This window comes from Globicephala melas, chromosome 6 (assembly GCF_963455315.2).
Source record: "Globicephala melas chromosome 6, mGloMel1.2, whole genome shotgun sequence".
Taxonomy (NCBI): domain Eukaryota; kingdom Metazoa; phylum Chordata; class Mammalia; order Artiodactyla; family Delphinidae; genus Globicephala; species Globicephala melas.
In genome coordinates this window covers 21,269,620-21,286,913 of record NC_083319.1, presented here as the reverse complement: position 1 = coordinate 21,286,913, position 17,294 = coordinate 21,269,620, and the positions used below count along the sequence as shown (strand labels likewise).

General features: G+C 39.9%; 1 protein-coding gene across 2 annotated transcripts in view; it reads left to right on the top strand.

Moving 5' to 3' along the window:
- SNX30 (sorting nexin family member 30) overlaps positions 1–17,294 on the top strand; it is a 105,767-nt gene that overhangs the window by 47,215 nt on the left and 41,258 nt on the right. The window contains exon 3 of one of the 2 annotated variants that reach the window (XM_060300612.1): positions 9,535–9,645. The exons of the other annotated variant lie outside the window; for it this stretch is intronic. Within the exon in view, the coding sequence (XP_060156595.1) occupies positions 9,535–9,645 (111 nt within the window). The remainder of the gene's footprint in view (positions 1–9,534; positions 9,646–17,294) is intronic. 2 annotated transcript variants of the gene reach the window in all.

Sequence of the window (17,294 nt, the reverse complement as noted above, 5' to 3'; positions counted from 1 at the left end):
TTCCCTTTTCTCCACACCCTCTCCACCATTTATTGTTTGTAGATTTGTGGATGAATGGCCATTCTGACTGGTGTGAGGTGATACCTCATTGTAGTTTTGATTTGCATTTCTCTAATGATTAGTGATGTTGAGCATCCTTTCATGTGTTTGTTGGCAATCTGTACATCTTCTTTGGAGAAATGTCTATTTAGGTCTTCTGCCCATTTTTGGATTGGGTTGTTTGTTTTTTTGTTATTGAGCTGCATGAGTTGCTTGTAAATTTTGGAGATTAATCCTTTGTCAGTTGCTTCATTTGCAAATATTTTCTCCCATTCTGAGGGTTGTCTTTTGGTCTTGTTTATGGTTTCCTTTGCTGTGCAAAAGCTTTTAAGTTTCATTAGGTCCCATTTCTTTATTTTTGTTTTTATTTCCATTTCTCTGGGAGGTGGGTCAAAAAAGATCTTGCTGTGATTTTTCATAGAGTGTTCTGCCTATGTTTTCTTCTAAGAGTTTGATAGTGTCTGGCCTTACATTTAGGTCTTTAATCCATTTTGAGTTTATTTTTGTGTATGGTGTTAGGGAGTGTTCTAATTTCATTCTTTTACATGTAGCTGTCCAGTTTTCCCAGCACCACTTACTGAAGAGGCTGTCTTTTCTCCATTGTATATTCTTGCCTCCTTTATCAGAAATAAGGTGACCATATGTGTTTGGGTTTATCTCTGGGCTTTCTGTCCTGTTCAATTGATCTATATTTCTGTTTTTGTGCCAGTACCATAGTGTCCTGATTACTGTAGTTTTGTAGTATGGTCTGAAGTCTGGGAGCCTGATTCCTCCAGCTCCGTTTTTCTTACTCAAGATTACTTTGGCTATTCAGGATCTTTTGTGTTTCCATACAAATTGTGAAATTTTTTGCTCTAGTTCTGTGAAAAATGCCATTGGTAGTTTGATAGGGATTGCATTGAATCTGTAGATTGCTTTGGGTCGTATAGTCATTTTCACAGTGTTGTTTCTTCCAATCTAAGAACATGGTATCTCTCTCCATCTGTTTGTATCATCTTTAATTTCTTTCATCAGTGTCTTATAGTTTTCTGCATACAGGTAGTGAGTCTTAATGTCAGGGAGAGGAGGAGTAAAAGAGTGGGAACTAATATTTATTAACTTTCTGCCTTGTACCACTATATTACTGCCTTGTCTTTTCCACACCTGGTTCACATTTGAAAATTTGTATGTGTGCAGAGGCATATGCGCTCACACAGTCTGCCCCTGTCTCTTTTGGCACTGGGTAGTATTTCTCAACATTGCTAGGTGCTTAGATGTGTATTATATCCTCAGAGGTCTTAGGATGATATACATACCCCCCATGAATCATTTCCAGTTACTTATTTTTTTCTCCCTAGTGTCAACTTGTACCCTGTAGTCAGTGAAATGCAAAACACACTTTTCTTGAATTTGTGCTCTAAACAGCTGAATGTCAAGGTGATCGCCTGGCACAGCCGTGCTCACCTGTCTTGATGCTTCCCCAGCCCTGCTTGTCCTCCACCCTGCAGTTTCTCTCCCTGTCAGCGGATTCTCAGGCTGATGCCCGTGCTGCAGCTCACCACTCTCTCCTCTGCTGTCTCTCTGTCCTTCCTTCCCCTTTCTCCATTGTGCTCTTATTTCTGTCTCTTTTCCTCTGAGTCAGATAATGTCTTAGGATAACCTTTCCAAGTTCCAGTCCCACATTTTCACTTGGCTTCGAGGACAGCACCTTAAGGGTGAACTTGTTGCAGGATTAAATTTTACTTCTTACCGTGAATTCCACTTCTGATCTCAAACCAGAGTCCTTTTCTTTTCCTGTTTCAAATAGTGACACCAGGTTTAGTACGTTGGTGATGCATCTGGAACCTTTTTTCTGAGTGTTGTATTAAAGGACGTGTAGGGATGCGTGGGGATGAGAGAGAGGACAGACGGGAACACAGGGTCCCAAACTCCTGATCTTGTCCCAGCACCCCACTCCTGCTGAGCTTCTCAACCAAAGTTAATGGTCAGAGGACGAGGTTGTACAAATACTTACTTTATGACTTTGAGCTTTGACTCCCAGGCCTGATTCAGATTCCTGATGACAAAAGCTGGACAAAGTACAGAGCTGCTTTTGCCTGAGGTAAAATGAGCCTAGGGCTGAGAGCCAACGCGGGGAAAGTGTTCCCCACTGAGGTCTAAGGCGTGGCTGTCTTCTCTCTCCAGTGGTGGAGAGAGGCTTTCTCAGGGCTGGCAGATCCTGGCAGTTTTCTCTGTAGGCGTCTAGAAAGTAACATCTTAATAATAGCTAATTATTGAGCATTTACCATATGCTGTACTTTTTTTTTTTTTTGCAGTAGAAACCCTTTAAATTTTATTTTATGTAAGTAATATGTGCTCATTATAGAGAAATTGGAAAACTCAAGTAAGCTAAAACAATAAAATAAAAGAACACTTACAAGCTCACCAGCCAGAAATAATCATTTATAATTCTCTGAACTATTTGTCTCTATCCATTCACAAAAATGAGTATTTTACTTGCGGCCAATTCACTTAATACAATGCAAATGTCTTCCTCTGCTAGTAAATGCCAGTGAGCACACTTATGCCATTGTTTCTAAGACTGCAGTAGTTCTCCGCCATGTGGATGAGCTGTCATTTATTTTGTGCTAAAATAAATGTGCTTTAAATATATCCTCAGTTAATCCTCACACTCCGTGAAGTAGGTACTGGTAGTATTCTTAACTTTTGCAAATGAGGAAACTAAGACACAGCGATATTAAGAAAATTGCTCAAAGACATGCAACTAATACGTGTTAAAACTTGAACCCAGATCTGTCTTGAACCCAGATCTGTCTTGTGCTCTGCTTTCAGAAGACATGGTTTTCCAGAAAGTAACCCGCACCGCCCCTCCCACCCCACCCCCCACCAGCACGGTCATCTACTACTGCCTGACTGTTGAAATTGATGATGATGTGCAGATAGACTGGAGGTTGGGGAAACAGAGAGCAGCCCTCAGCTCCCTTTGGAAGCCGTCCTCCTCTTGTCTTTTATCCCATCGCCAGATAGTCATCTCCTAGGCTTATGCCCCAATTAATTCCTCTTTTCAGGTGTCTCAGTGGTCAACGCAGGCTAAATGCTGCTGAGGTCAAGTTATATGTAAGAATTACAAAGTGAATGTTAGATTTAATGATGAGAAGGTTATTGATGACTACGGTGAGAGCAGCTTCATTGGGGTGGTGGTACAGCAGTGCGCAGTGGGTTAGGATGAGTGGGAAGTAAGGAAAAGACGTGGTGAGTGTTGGTAGTTTGGCAGTGAAAGTGAGTGAGAGAACAGTAGCTGGAGGAGGGGATGTGGCTTTGAGGGGGAGAGGCATTTTGTTTGCTTTTTAAGGGTGAAAGAGACTTGTTTAAGTGCCACGTGGCCATTGTTGGTGGAGGAGACTGTGGGTTGAAGGTTGGAGAGTAGGATGGAAGCCTCTGAGGAGGTGGGCGGAGAGTGTCCCTGGCAGAAGTGGAGGGGAGGGAGTGGCCTCTCATGGGGGAAGCATACTTTTCCCATTGTTTCTGGAAGAAGGGAAGTGGTTTGTTTTTGTTTTGTGGCAGGATGTTGAGGGGTTCTTTGCTTATATCTGCAGTTTTGTCTATGAATAGATGATGAGGTCTTTGTGAAGAGTGAAGGGGGAGGTTTTGAAGTGGGGCTTAGAAGCTTTCAAAACTTATACAGGCTTCGCGTTAACTCACGGAGAGCCGACTAAGGAAGTATGGGGACAATGGGGAAGAGAGTTGACTAGGGAAGTATCAAGAGATTGTTTGACAGTGTTGAGCGTCCAGCTGTAGAATTTATTGCTTCAGTCAGTGTGTTTCCCTGATTTTGTTTTTCTTCCAGACTGTGCCTAGGTCTAGAAAAGCAGGCAGTAGGTGGTTGCACTTTTGCCAGAGTTGTATGAATGACGGTGTGGAAGGGGCGTTTAGGATGTGGGCAGGTAAGATGCTGAAGTGATGGTTGGTGGAACTGATGCTGAGTAAGGAAGAAAGTAAAGACAGGAGTGGATGGATTGTCAAGAACTGTAGGTCCCGAGGCTGAAAAACCAGGGGTACTGGGAGATGGAAGAGTCCGAAATATAGGAGGTGCCAGTTAGAGAGGGAGATGTGTGAACTTCTGTGTGATGACAGAGTCTGTGGAGAGGCTGTGGCAGTGGAGTGAGGTGTAGTTGGCTTAGCGGTGAGTGTTGTGTGTGGGAACCGCCTGCGTCTTGAGGGCACCCAGATTATGAAGCCCGAGAACGAGGTGCTCTCAGGGGAATCAGGAGGAAGGCCAGAGGTGTCAGCAGATGACAGGTGTGAGGAGAGGTAGAGGTGTCTATAACCTGATGGCATGAGCCACGAAAGGATTTTCCGGGGTGGGAGGAGTGGTGGAGGGAGCAGGATGTCAACAGCAACTTTTTTTTTTTTTTTTTTGCGGTACGCGGGCCTCTCACCGTTGTGGCCTCTCCCGTTGCGGAGCACAGGTTACGGACGCGCCGGCTCAGCGGCCATGGCTCACGGGCCCAGCCGCTCCGCAGCATGTGGGATCTTCCTGGACCGGGGCACGAACCCGTGTCCCCTGCATCGGCAGGCGGACTCTCAACCACTGCACCACCAGGGAAGCCCTCAACAGCAACTCTTGGTCTTGGTCTTAGAGGTTTGTGAAATGTAAGAACACCAGCAGCTTTCCACTTGATGGGACGGCAAGGGGGCTGTATTCTCGGGAGAGCCAGCTTTCAGAATTTGAGCAGGTTGAGAAACCACAGGACATTATTACTTACGGGACGGGTGTTCCAGAGAGCTGGGTGGGAAGATCTGAGGAGGAGGAAATAAATGGAAGCTCGTTTCGGAAGAAGGAGACCGGAAGACTCTTCAGCATCACTCGCAGGTGCTCTGAGAGCTACAGGGCTTTGAAACAGAATGGGGCTGGCTGGCTGATATTTGATAAGGGAAGAGGTTCTCTTTTGGGGGGAGGGGGTTACTCAGACTTGTTAGGATCCAGCTGTGGCCTGGACGGATGGCATTTCTGATAGAGACAAAGCCTCTCTAGAGTGAGTTGACTGTAAAATCAACTTTTCAGTTGACTGAAACTGCTTGGGGAAGGCTCCAGGCCAGAGTCACTGGACCCATCAGCTCCTAGGGAATAAAGAGGAGTTCTTTTGTGGAACGGTGAGGCCCAGGGGACTGGATGTGCTCCTGGGGGACTGATTTTACTGTGGCTCCGTGCTGGGTCTTCCAACGTATTAAACTTAACAAAATTTGGCAGTGATGCCTAGAGATGACCAAGGAGATGTTCACAGGGTGCAGTGGTGAGAATGAATATTCTTCATTACAACTCTTGTGCTCGGTTACCTGTTTGTAGACCTGACTTTAGGTGTGTACGAATGACCTTATGATCTTGGTGGGGCATTCTAGAGTTGGAACACAGTAAGGAAGGACACAGAACAAAACTGTAAAGTGGTCGCCTCTGGTTATGGAATTGTGGGTGCGCACTTCCTTTTTTATTGTTTTGTTTACCACAGATACTAGAAAATAGAGATAAACGCTTATTAGTACTTTATTTTTCTTTCTAAGTCAGACCCTGAATTTCACAGAGGAAAACCTTACTACAGACTCATAGTTGGGGTTTTATTGGCCTGCATATTTTATGAGCGCTGTATGTCGTATAACGGACTAGATTTCTTTCCAGAAATTCACAGTAATGTCTGTGGCCCAATTTTAACAAGTGTGCAGAATTCCAAGGTGAGTGTGTTTTGCTAGCCTCGTTCCCAGCTCTACTTTTTCTCTCTGTCCTTGTTTTTCTTTATCTTGCTCACCTACTTCTAATTTATGTCATTTGATCATATTCCACATATCGCTCTATCTTTTCTAGAACAAGTGGTGGTAAAAATAAGTAAAATAATTATCAGGTCAGAGAGTGTGAGCATCCTTCTCTTTCATGATGGGTTTTTTTTATGTTATTGCTTTCCAAAGCATCAAACAAATTTTACTGATTTATTAAATCCCCTGTCCTTAAAGGAGCTGTTTTAAAAAATGAGTTTTTTGTGTGTGTGACTATAAGTATTGTATAAGAATGTTAGAAAGTTTGGAAATAGAGTTGAATGTAAAGTTGTCATCATAAGTCCTAGATTTTTCTTCTAACTTTTTATGTCGAAAATTTCAACACCAATGAAATCATAAAATGTGTATAATTAATTTTATATCCTGCTGTTTTTTCTTAAAACTATTACTGAAGCATTTTTGTCATTAAAAATGTTTTACAGACATGATTACTGATAACCATAGAATAAATATACCATAATTTCCCTGACTGTTTTTTAATTGTTGGACATTTAGGTTGCTTTGAATTTGTTATTTTAAATAATATTGCAGTGAACATCATTATAACAGGTATCTTTGCCACAGTTTAAAAATTATTTTCTAATGATAGATTCCTAGAAGTAGCATAGCAGCAATTTTATATATATGTATACATGTATGCCATAAATAAAGGAGATAATTCAGGTGAATATTTTCAAAAGCTTGCAATGAAGACAGACTTCTTATCAATGACACTAAAAGTAGCAACCATAAAGGGAAAAAATGGATGAATTTGACTAACAATTTTAAAATTCTGTATAATAAAAGCCATTTGGCAGTTATGATAGGTAGATCGCTATAAAGAGCTTTCACAAATGGAAAAGACTAGACTCACAAATATATAAAAAGACTTCTCACAAAAGAAGAAAAATATACAGCCAACAAACACTTGAAAGGATGTTCAACCACGACAGTCATTAAAGAAACAAAAGTAAAACAAAGATGACATGTTATTTTTCAGTTATACTTCCATCAAAGATAAATAAATAGTCTCAGTATTGAGGCTATATGCTAAGAATATAAATCAGTCTGTAACTGGAAACAATTTGTCGATTAAAGATACGTATACTCTTTCATGTATATTCTTTCGTAATTTCAAGAGAATTATCAGTGATGTTTACCGTAGTATGGCTTATTGATTGAAAAATTGGTAACAACCTAAGTGGGGATTTGGTTTAATTATGGTATCTCCATGTGTGTTAAAGATGATTATGTAGATCTGAACTTACTGACACAGAAAGATGTCCAAGATATATTAAAGAGACATAGGAAAATATGAGTGCCTGTGCATAGAAAAAAACATGGAAAGATATGAACCATAATATTAATTGCATTTATCTCCATTTAGAGGGATTATGGCTGATCTTTTATTTTTTATTTCTTTAATTTTCCTGAAGTTTTAAAATAAGTGTGAACCTAAATAAATAGAAGGAAAAAAAAAAAGCAGTTGCTTGAAAGTGAAATTGGTTACGGCAGACAAAACTTGTGTTTTATCATACATACTGCTTTTTGTAGTTACCAAAGATTGATTTCAAAGTTAGAGTAGAAATGTTACATAGACTATAATTTAATGAAGTGGTTTTGCAAGCCATAATAAAGAGGAACAACCAGTGGATATCATGTGACAGAAGAGGACAGAAAGTAGAGCCCTCTATTAGTTCTGTTTACAATGAAGATGAGTTGCATTCATTTGTCACCCTTCAAAATCGACCTTTCCTGAGCCCATAATCATCGACAAGTCCCCAGACAGAATCTGCTGGGGGACTCCGTGCGGTCTTGAAGAATGCCCCTTCCAAACTGCCTCCTTACTGTTGAGGAAACCGAGGCTCCGGGAGGCTTGGTGGCATCTCAGGGATGCTAGGACTGCTCACGCCCCTGCGTCAGGAGGAGTGCCAGGCTACTGCTGCCAATATTTCTGTCACCCTTATACCTAAAGATTCATCAGTAGTGATTTGGATTTAACTATTCTATTTATTTCTCTCTCTCTCTCTCTCTCTCTCTGTGTGTCTCTGTCTCTCATCTGTCTCTCTCTCTCTCTCATCTGTCTCTCTCATCTGTCTCTCTAGTTCGGAAATGCTAATTCTTTTGGGGAGTCTTCTAATAAATCACAAATGCCTAAATTAAACAAATTTCCCCATGTCTTCCCACCCCTACCCCTGCATCATACGGGAAGGTTGTGTTTCATGGGCGTGTGAAACTTTGCAAAGGGGAGAAGAGGCAGAAAGATTGTTAGTTGGGGTTTAGTCCAAGACTGAGTCCTTTAACTTCACAGTTTTGCTCAGACCGTGATCCTGGCTTCTGGGAAGGATGAAATCATAATTTTTGATGCCAAAGCTGTTCACTGGCTGCTGCTTTGATGGATGACTCTTGTTCATGTGTTTTTTAAGTTACTGTCCTTTTAAAAAATTAATTTTTTGTCTACGTTGGGTCTTCGTTGCTGTGCCCGGGCTTTCTGTAGTTGTGGCGAGCGGGGGCCACTCTTCATGTGGTGCGCGGGCTTCTCGTTGCTGTGGCTTCTTTTATTGCAGAGCACAGGCTCTAGGCACGCAGGCTTCAGTAGTTGTGGCACGTGGGCTTCAGTAGGTGTGTCACGTGGGCTCTAAAGTGCAGGCTCAGCAGTTGTGGCTCACGGGCTTAGTTGCTCCGCGGCATGTGGGATCTTCCTGGACTAGGGATTGAACTCGTGTCCCCTGCATTGGCAGGCAGATTCTTAACCACTGCACCACCAGGGAAGTCCCTTTTTCATGTGTTTTTAAGATTTTCTTGGTTCCATGGATTTAAACAGACTTTTGGCTTGAAAGATTTCAATAAATTTATAAAATGTAGTTTGAACCATTTTTATCTTGTGCTTTAACCTCTGAGAACTGTGACCGTCATATAGTCGGTACCCTCACAAGGAAAAATGGCTTATCTGAGACATAATTTTGGTTTGGGCAAATTAATGTATAAAAATCCTGCTTTGGTATAAATTAATTTTATTTAATATTGGTTTTTGTTATCAAAGTGTTGCAATCACATTTCAGAAAACTTAAATTCAGGGAATTTTTTTTTTTTTTGCAATGATATTTTACAATTATTTCCTTCTAGATTTAAAAAATCATCTAAAATACAATGTAGTTTCAAGCTTATGGTCCTGGCAGAATATGGAAGAGTGGGCAAAACCTTTTCTGTTTTCACCTAGTCTGGTTCCTAAATGAGCAGGTGATCTGTTATCTCTACTTTTTGCTTGTTTCCCCTCTGCCTTTGGCAAAACTTGTCAGCATATTTAGCAGACGGTGGAGACTTTTTTTTTTTTAAAACAGATTCACAGATTTGGATTCAGTAGCAATATCCTCAGTGGAATTAGTCTGCTAAAAGAAATTCTCAGAGTTAAACTTGGAGGAAATGAATCAAATGTTTCCAAGCAGAATTCTGAGGGATAGTTCCATTTCCTGAGATAGGGGGAAATGAAACCTCGACATTTTCATTCTAGATCCTTGAAAATTTTAACTGGACCCCGTGGCCCGGACTTGTCATTCCGTGTTGGTAAGCCCTACCACTTGGCTGGTGCGTTTGGTGGAAGAAAAGTGTGTTCTTGCCCAGGTTATTCAAAGAGAGCTTTTTTCCTTCCATTCTGCCAAGGTATGCTACTCTTCCCTTACCCTGATTTTGTTCCACTGTCCTCATTTGCAGAGTACTCGGGTGGAGTTTGACCTGCCAGAATATTCTGTTCGTCGAAGATACCAGGATTTTGACTGGTTGAGGAACAAACTGGAAGAATCCCAGCCCACTCATCTCATTCCCGTAGGTACTAAGTCAGTACAGCTTGTTACTCACTTTTCCTGCCTTCTCTTTTCTGACGGTGTTCACTCAGCTCTCACCCTTTAAACTATGGATGAACTCTACCTTACATTTCATACCAGATTCACCCATCAAATGTACATTTTATGGATGCTGTATAATACAGTTCACCTTCAGGGTTTTGATTTCTGATTCGCTGTACAGTATGCTGGTTTCTTGGGTGGGTTGGGTTAGATTTTCACTTTTATTATAACAATTTTTTGAGGTATGGAGAATCCTAATTCTCATTTGCTGCCTCCTTAAAGACTGTTTCACCCTTCCTAGACTCCATTCTTGCGGTTTGGATAGCTGCCCCCAGGTGGAGAAAGATGTCTCAGATTACAGCTGGCTGGGCTTTCTTTAGACGTGGGTAATTCTGAGAGCAGGAATCTAGCACACGATCCACTCAACCACAGTTTTTCCTTTAAGAAAACAAACCAAAAGCCAGTTAACTATTTATTGAAGAAGCATACTATTTATTTGTTATTTTAGCTGCACATTTTAAAAAACAAAACTAGAGCAAATAAAATTTAAAAGACTACTTAAAATCAACATATGTATTGAGTACTTCTCTACTTTTTTATTTTAGTGTAAATAACTGTTTAGACCTCAGATGTTTCTTGGGCTTTGGGGCAATTTGGATCATAAAACTCTTCAGCAGGGCTTTATCTTTCAGTAAAAACCTTGGCTGGATAACTTCTTAGCCACTGCCAGTTTTCCTGCTACCACTGCATCTTCCAGTCTTCCCTTCATGGTTGGAAAAGGCTGACTATGCTGTGAACGCACTAGCAGTTTTCTTAGTTTTCAAGGCAGAAGTGGCCACGTTGCTAGTGCTGTGATGGGGATGATGGGTTTTGCTTGGGGCTCCATTCTTTCTCAGGGAAACCACTGCCCCCCCACCCCACCCCACCTATTCCCTCTGCTCTCCAGGCCTGAGGTTTTGCTTTTCTGTCTTCTAATCACTTAAAAACATGCCAAAAAAGAAACTATAGTTTTAAACAGTTGGAACTATTCCTCAAAATCTTAATGTGGCAAAATTGGCAGCTAGTGAAGTTTTTAAAAACAGACTTTTATTTTAGAACGGTATTAGATTTACAGAGTTACTGCAAAGATAGTACAGCAAATTCCCATAGACCCTACATCCAGTTTTGCTTATTAGTATGGCGCATTTGTCACAAATAATGAACCAGTAATGAAACATTATTATTGACTAAAAGTCCTTTATTCAGATTTCCTCGTTTTTTGCCTGCTGCCCTTTTCCTGTTCCAGGATCTATCCAGGGTAACACATTACATTTAGTTGTCATGTCTCCTTGGTCCCAGGCTCCTCTTGATTGTGACAGTTTCTCAGGCTTTCTTTGTTTTCGATGACCTTGACAGTTTTGAGGAGTACCAGGCAGGCATTTTGTAGAATGTCCCTTCGTTGAGATTTGTCTGATGTTTTTCTCATAGTTAGCCTGGGGTGATGTGTTTTGAGGCGGAAAAGCACAGGGGTGAGGTACCATTCTCATTACATCATATGAGGGGTATATACTATCATTGACAGTATTTTATCACTGTTGATGTTAACCTTGATCACCTGACTTGAGATGGTGCTCATCAGGTTTTTCCACTGTACAGTTACTCTTTTTTCTCTCCCTCTCCGTACTGTACTGGAAGGAAGTTGCTTTTTATGTGTAGCCCACACTATGCATGAGGGGAATTATGCAGCACTTCCTGGCAACTAGGAGTATATGAAGTTCGGTACTTAAAGACCAAAGGTTAGACAGCGACACCTGCTGGTGAAACATAGTAGACTCATGCATAGACACTGAAGCCAGAACTGAGAGAATGGAAGTCTCCAGGATGCCCATGGTGGATCCAGAGTATCTTTAAGTCTGGTTTCCTATGGTCTGGGTAAAAGCAGTGAGTAGAAACATCTAGAGAATTAAATTCTTGATAACTTTTTAGTGCATATCTGCGGTGGAGAGAGATTTAATGTAGGAGAACATCTCTGACGTAAACGTGAAAGTCAGACTGCAAACAAACTCTTCCCCCCCCCCCCCCGCCAGAGAAATTCGTCTTACAGCAGCTTTGCTGGGAGGTATCTGTTATTAATAATCAACTTTGGTCCTTTTACTAGGCCTTTTTGCTGCCCTTGGGAAGGTGAAGGGTAATAAGATAGACAAGGGACTCCTGCCCAGGGGAGTTAACTACCAGATGGAGACCCAGTAAACATGTAACAGAATTATTGTTTAAATTCTCATTTCTTTTTTTTTTTAAAGCTTTATTGAGGTATAATTCAGTATACCATACAAGTCACCTATGTGAAATGTACAAGTCAGGGGCTTTTGGTATATTCATAGAGCTGTGTAACCATCAGCACAATCAGTTTTAGAACCTTTTCATCACCCCCAAAAGAAACCTCTTACTTCTTGCCTGTTGCTTCCAAATCCTCTATATTCCCCATTGCCTGGCAACCACTACTCTACCTGTCTCTATAGATGTGCCTGTTCTGGACATTTCATGTAAGTAGAATCATACACAATGGCCTTTTGTGACTGGGTTTTTTTTCGTAGCATAATGTTTTCAGGGTTCATTCATGTCGTAGCACGTGTCAGTGCTTTGTTTTTATTGTCAAGTAACATTCCATTCTATGGATATATCATATTTTGTCTGTCCATTCACCTTTGATGGACATTTGGGTTGTTTCCACTTTTTGGCTGTTACGAGTAATGCTGCTATGAACATCCATGTGCAAGTTTTTGTGTGCACATATGTTTTCACTTTTCTTGGGTCTATACCTAGGAATATAATTGCTGAATCATGTATAACTCTATATTTAACCTTTTGAGGAACTGCCGGACTGTTTTCCAAAGTGGCTGCATCATTTTACGTACGCACCAGCTGTGTATGAGGGTTCCATTTTCTCCACGTCTGCATCAACACCCGTTATTATCTTTCTTTTTGATAATAGCCACCCTAGTGGGTATGAAATGGTATCTCTTTGTGGTTTTGATTTGCATTTCCCTGACAGCTAATGATGTTGAATTTTTTTTTAAATGTACCTTTATTATCTTCCTTGGAGAAATATCTGTTCAGATCCTTTGCCCATTTTAAAATTGGGTTGTGTCTTTTTATTGTTGAGTTAAAATGGTTCTTTATATAATCTAGATACTTATCTCTTCCCAGATATATGATTTGCAAAAATTTTCTCCCATTTAATGGGTTGTCTCTTTATTTTCTTGATGGTGCCCTGTGGAGTACCAAGTTTTAAAATCTTGATGAAGTCCACTTTACCTATGTTTTCTTTGTTTGCCTGTGCTTTTGGTGTTTTAGCTAAGAAACCATTGCTCATTCCTAGGTCATAAAGTTTTACACCTATGTTGTCTTCTAAAAATCTTTTTTAAAATTATTTATTTATTTTTGTCTGCATTGGGTCTTCGTTGCTGCGCACGGGTTTTTCTCTAGTTGCGGCGAGCGGGGGCTACTCTTCGTTGTGGTGCGTGGACTTCTCATTGTGGTGACTTCTCTTTGTTGCGGAGCATGGGCCCTAAGCACGCGGGTCCAGTAGTTGTGGCTCAAGGGCTCAGTAGTTGTGGCTCAAGGGCTCAGTAGTTGTGGCACACAGGCTTAGTTGCTCTGCGGCATGTGGGATCTTCCTGGACCAGGGCTCGAACCCGTGTCCCCTGCATTGGCAGGCAGATTCTTAACCACTGCGCCACCAGGGAAGTCCCTTCTAAAATTTTTTATGATTTTAGCTTTTAGAAAATGTAGATCTTTAATCCGTTTTGAGTTTGTTTTTATACAGTTAGTTTTCATTTCTTTAACCAGTGAAGCTACATATCTTCTTATGACTTTATCGAATGTCGGCATTTCTTTAATGAATTGCCTCTTTATTTTTCTATTTTTTTTCTTAGTGGTTTGTAAACACTCCATATCTGCGAAGGAAATTAACCCAGTTGAGAATATCTATTTTTTTCTCTAGTTGTCTTTTGTCTTCAGCTTGACTCCATAAAAGATAACATCTCTTCCCTCCCAGCCAAGTTAATTTTTCCCTTACAGTTTCTGGCTTTGAAGCTTGTTTCTAACCTAGGATGTTAAAAAAAAAAAATGTTCTGTATTTTCTTCTATTACTTTTATGTCCTCATGTTTTATATTTAAATCTAGAATTTTTTCTGATGCGAGATGGGAGGATCTTATTTTTTTCAGATGGTGGGTTGTTCCAGAACCATTTAGGAGTAATCAGTCGCCGGTGTAATCGTTTGTGTGTTAGACTATGTCATGCATTAGATTTGTACATTTTGGGGCTATTTCTGAACACTTTGGTTCATCGATCTCTTTTCTGTTTCGTGTGGTGTCCCTGCTACACTACTGAATCATTACAAGTTTATGGAACGTTTCATCATCTGGTTGGATAGGCCCCCATCTATGCCCACAGTAGTCTTTGTTTTCCGAGACGTTCTGCCTATTTGCACGTTTTGTTTTTCCGGTGAATTTTAGAATCTTTTGGATCAGTTGGAGAATGGCGGGTGGTGTTGGGTTCTTGGGGTTTTTTGTGGGTTTTTCTTTTTGCCAATTTTAGTTACAGCTGTGGTTAAAAATATGTGAGAATTCTGAAGCTTTCAGAGTCTATTGCTTACGTTATGAGCATGGAGATAAAGTTCCCACTTTTTTTGAGCTTCACTGGAGCCATGTGAAATTGTAGGTGAACAGCCAGCCAGACTGTGGTTCTGGGGAGGCCCCAAGTTCTTTCATCTGCCTCTCTGCATTGGCTGTCCTGAGACCTGCCCTGTTTCCAGCCCCTATGGCTCTGAACTTGGCAGCTTCTGGGGCTCTGCTGGGGAAATCCAACCCCTTACTTCCTTAGCCGACTGTTCCCTTGCCTGAGTAGTGTCACAAGATGGTTGATACTGATGGATTTTTCTCTCAATCCAATCTTTTCTGCTTTGTGTCTTTAACAAATTCTGTTCTGTTAACAGTACCTTTATATTTTCTGGTGCTGCAACAGATTTTTCTATTTTTATATGGCTTTGTTTTTCTGGAATTTTAAAAGCAGAAAGAAATAATCATATGTTCTTCAAATGCCAACCTAAAACTAGAACTGTGCTGGATGTGTTATGTTTGTCATCTCATAATGGCAATTCACTTTGTTTTTCTTTGTAATCTAATAGTTGGAGCCACCAGAGAGTCTTCATTGTGACATGGTTTTTGCTTTTTAATTTATTTTTTGTCTCAGAAGTTGGTTTTAACACCGCTTCATTTACTGGGGCACAAATAATTACACAGCAGAGAGATTTCATGACTCGATGGGTGCACATTTTGAAGATGAAGCAAATACATTTATTAAAGTCTTTAGTTTTTGATTTCACTTAGAAATTTAATGTTTGCTTCAGTTTTTATGAAGGGAGCTTTGCTGGAAGGATGCATTTGTATTTATTGTGGACCCAGTTTTGTTTTGGGTAGTGGTAAACTCATGGGAATTAATAGGAAGAAATTTGTAATGCAGCATTTGTTTTTCTTAATATGAAATAGTAAGAAGTCTAACTTCACTTTCTAGTTGGCTCCTTTTTCTCGTACTGTTAAATATATATGCTTTTAGCTTACCAAGTAGATAAGTTAATAAATAGTGAATCATTAGTTGAACTTTCCAGTACCTGAATTAAATCAGGCTTTGTGACTGTTCTTTAAAAAAAAAACTTTGTTCCTATAATTTTATTGAAGTATATTTAATGTACAATATTATGTAAATTACAGGTGTACAATGTAGTGATCACAATTTTTAAAGGTTACACTCCACTTATAGTTATTATAGAATATTGGCTATGTTCTCTGTATTGTATAATATATCCCTGTAGCTTATTTTATACATAATAGCTTGTACCTCTTAATCCCCTACCCCTACATTGCCTCTCACCTCTTTCCTCTCCCCCCCCCCCCCCCCGGTAACTGCTAGTTTGTTCTCTATATCTATGAATCTGTTTCTTTTTTTGTTACAGTCACTAGTTTGTTGTATTTTTTAGATTCCACATATAAGTGATATCATAACAGTATTTGTCTTTTCTCTGTATGACTTATTTAGCTTAGCATAATACCCTCCAAGTCCACCATGTCGTTGCAGATGGCAAGATTTCCTTTTAACCTTGATGCTCTTTAATTTATTTGTTACTTATTTTTGGTTAGGAGCAATATTTTCTGTTAGTTTGATATAAATAGGAAAAATAGTTTTCTGTCAAGTAGTGGGTATGCAGTAAATATTTGTTGAATTGCATAGAAGAAGCAATTTAAAAGCTGACAAGAGGAAACGGGACATATCAAGACTGAGCAAATGAAATCTTTGTCCAGATTTCCCACCCAGAAATAGTAGCTTTTCTGGGACAATCTACTTTACTTTTGTTTCATAGATTATAAAATACTTTCTTACAAACTAATATAAAATACGATATATGTGAAAGTGCTTTACCAAAGTATCAAGTGCTATAAAATGTAAATATTTTAAGATTAAACCTTGAAATATTTAATGGGTTATTGTAATGCTTTGCAGATAGGATTTTTTGAAGGTTCCAACATATATATGCATATATAGTTTTAAAAAAAACTTTTTCATTATGGAAAATATCAAGCATACCAAAGCAGAGAGATTCAGCGCAATGAACCCTCATGTTGTCATCACTTAGTTTCAGCACTTATTAACTCATGACCAATCTTGTTTCATCTCTGTCCTTACCCACTCCCTCATCCTCACACCAGGTGATTTTTTTTTTTAAGTGACATAAACAACAAAAATTTTTTATCTTGTAGTTCTGGAAGTTAGAAGTCCAAAATCAGTCTCATTGGATTAATATCAAGGTGTCAGTGGAGCAGGATAGAAAGCCCAGAGGTAAACCCACGCACATATGGTCACCTTATCTTTGATAAAGGAGGCAAGAATATACAATGGAGAAAAGACAGCCTCTTCAATAAGTGGTGCTGGGAAAACTGGACAGCTACATGTAAAAGAATGAAATTAGAACACTCCCTAACACCATACACAAAAATAAACTCAAAATGGATTAGAGACCTAAATGTAAGACCGGACACTATAAAACTCCTAGAGGAAAACTTAGGAAGAACACTCTATGACATAACTCACAGCAAGATCCTTTTTGCCCCACCTCCTAGAGGAGTGGAAATAAAAACAAAAATAAAGAAATGGGACCTAATGAAACTTCAAAGCTTTTGCACAGCAAAGGAAACCATATACGAGACGAAAAGACAACCCTCAGAACGGGAGAAAATATTTGCAAACGAAGCAACTGATAAAAGGATTAATCTCCAAAATGTGCAAGCAGCTCATGCGGCTTAATATGAGCTGTAGTGAGGTAAGTGTCCATCATCAGATGAATGGATAAAGAAGATGTGGCGCATATATACAATGGAATATCACTCAGCCATATAAGAAACGAAATTGAGTTATCTGTAGTGAGGTGGATGGACCTAGAGTCTGTCATACAGAGTGAAGTAAGTCAGAAAGAGAAAAACAAATATCGTATGCTAACACGTATATATGGAATCTAAAAAACAAACAAAAAAATGGTCATGAAGAACCTAGGGGCAAGACGGGGATAAAGATGCAGACCTACTAGAGAATGGACT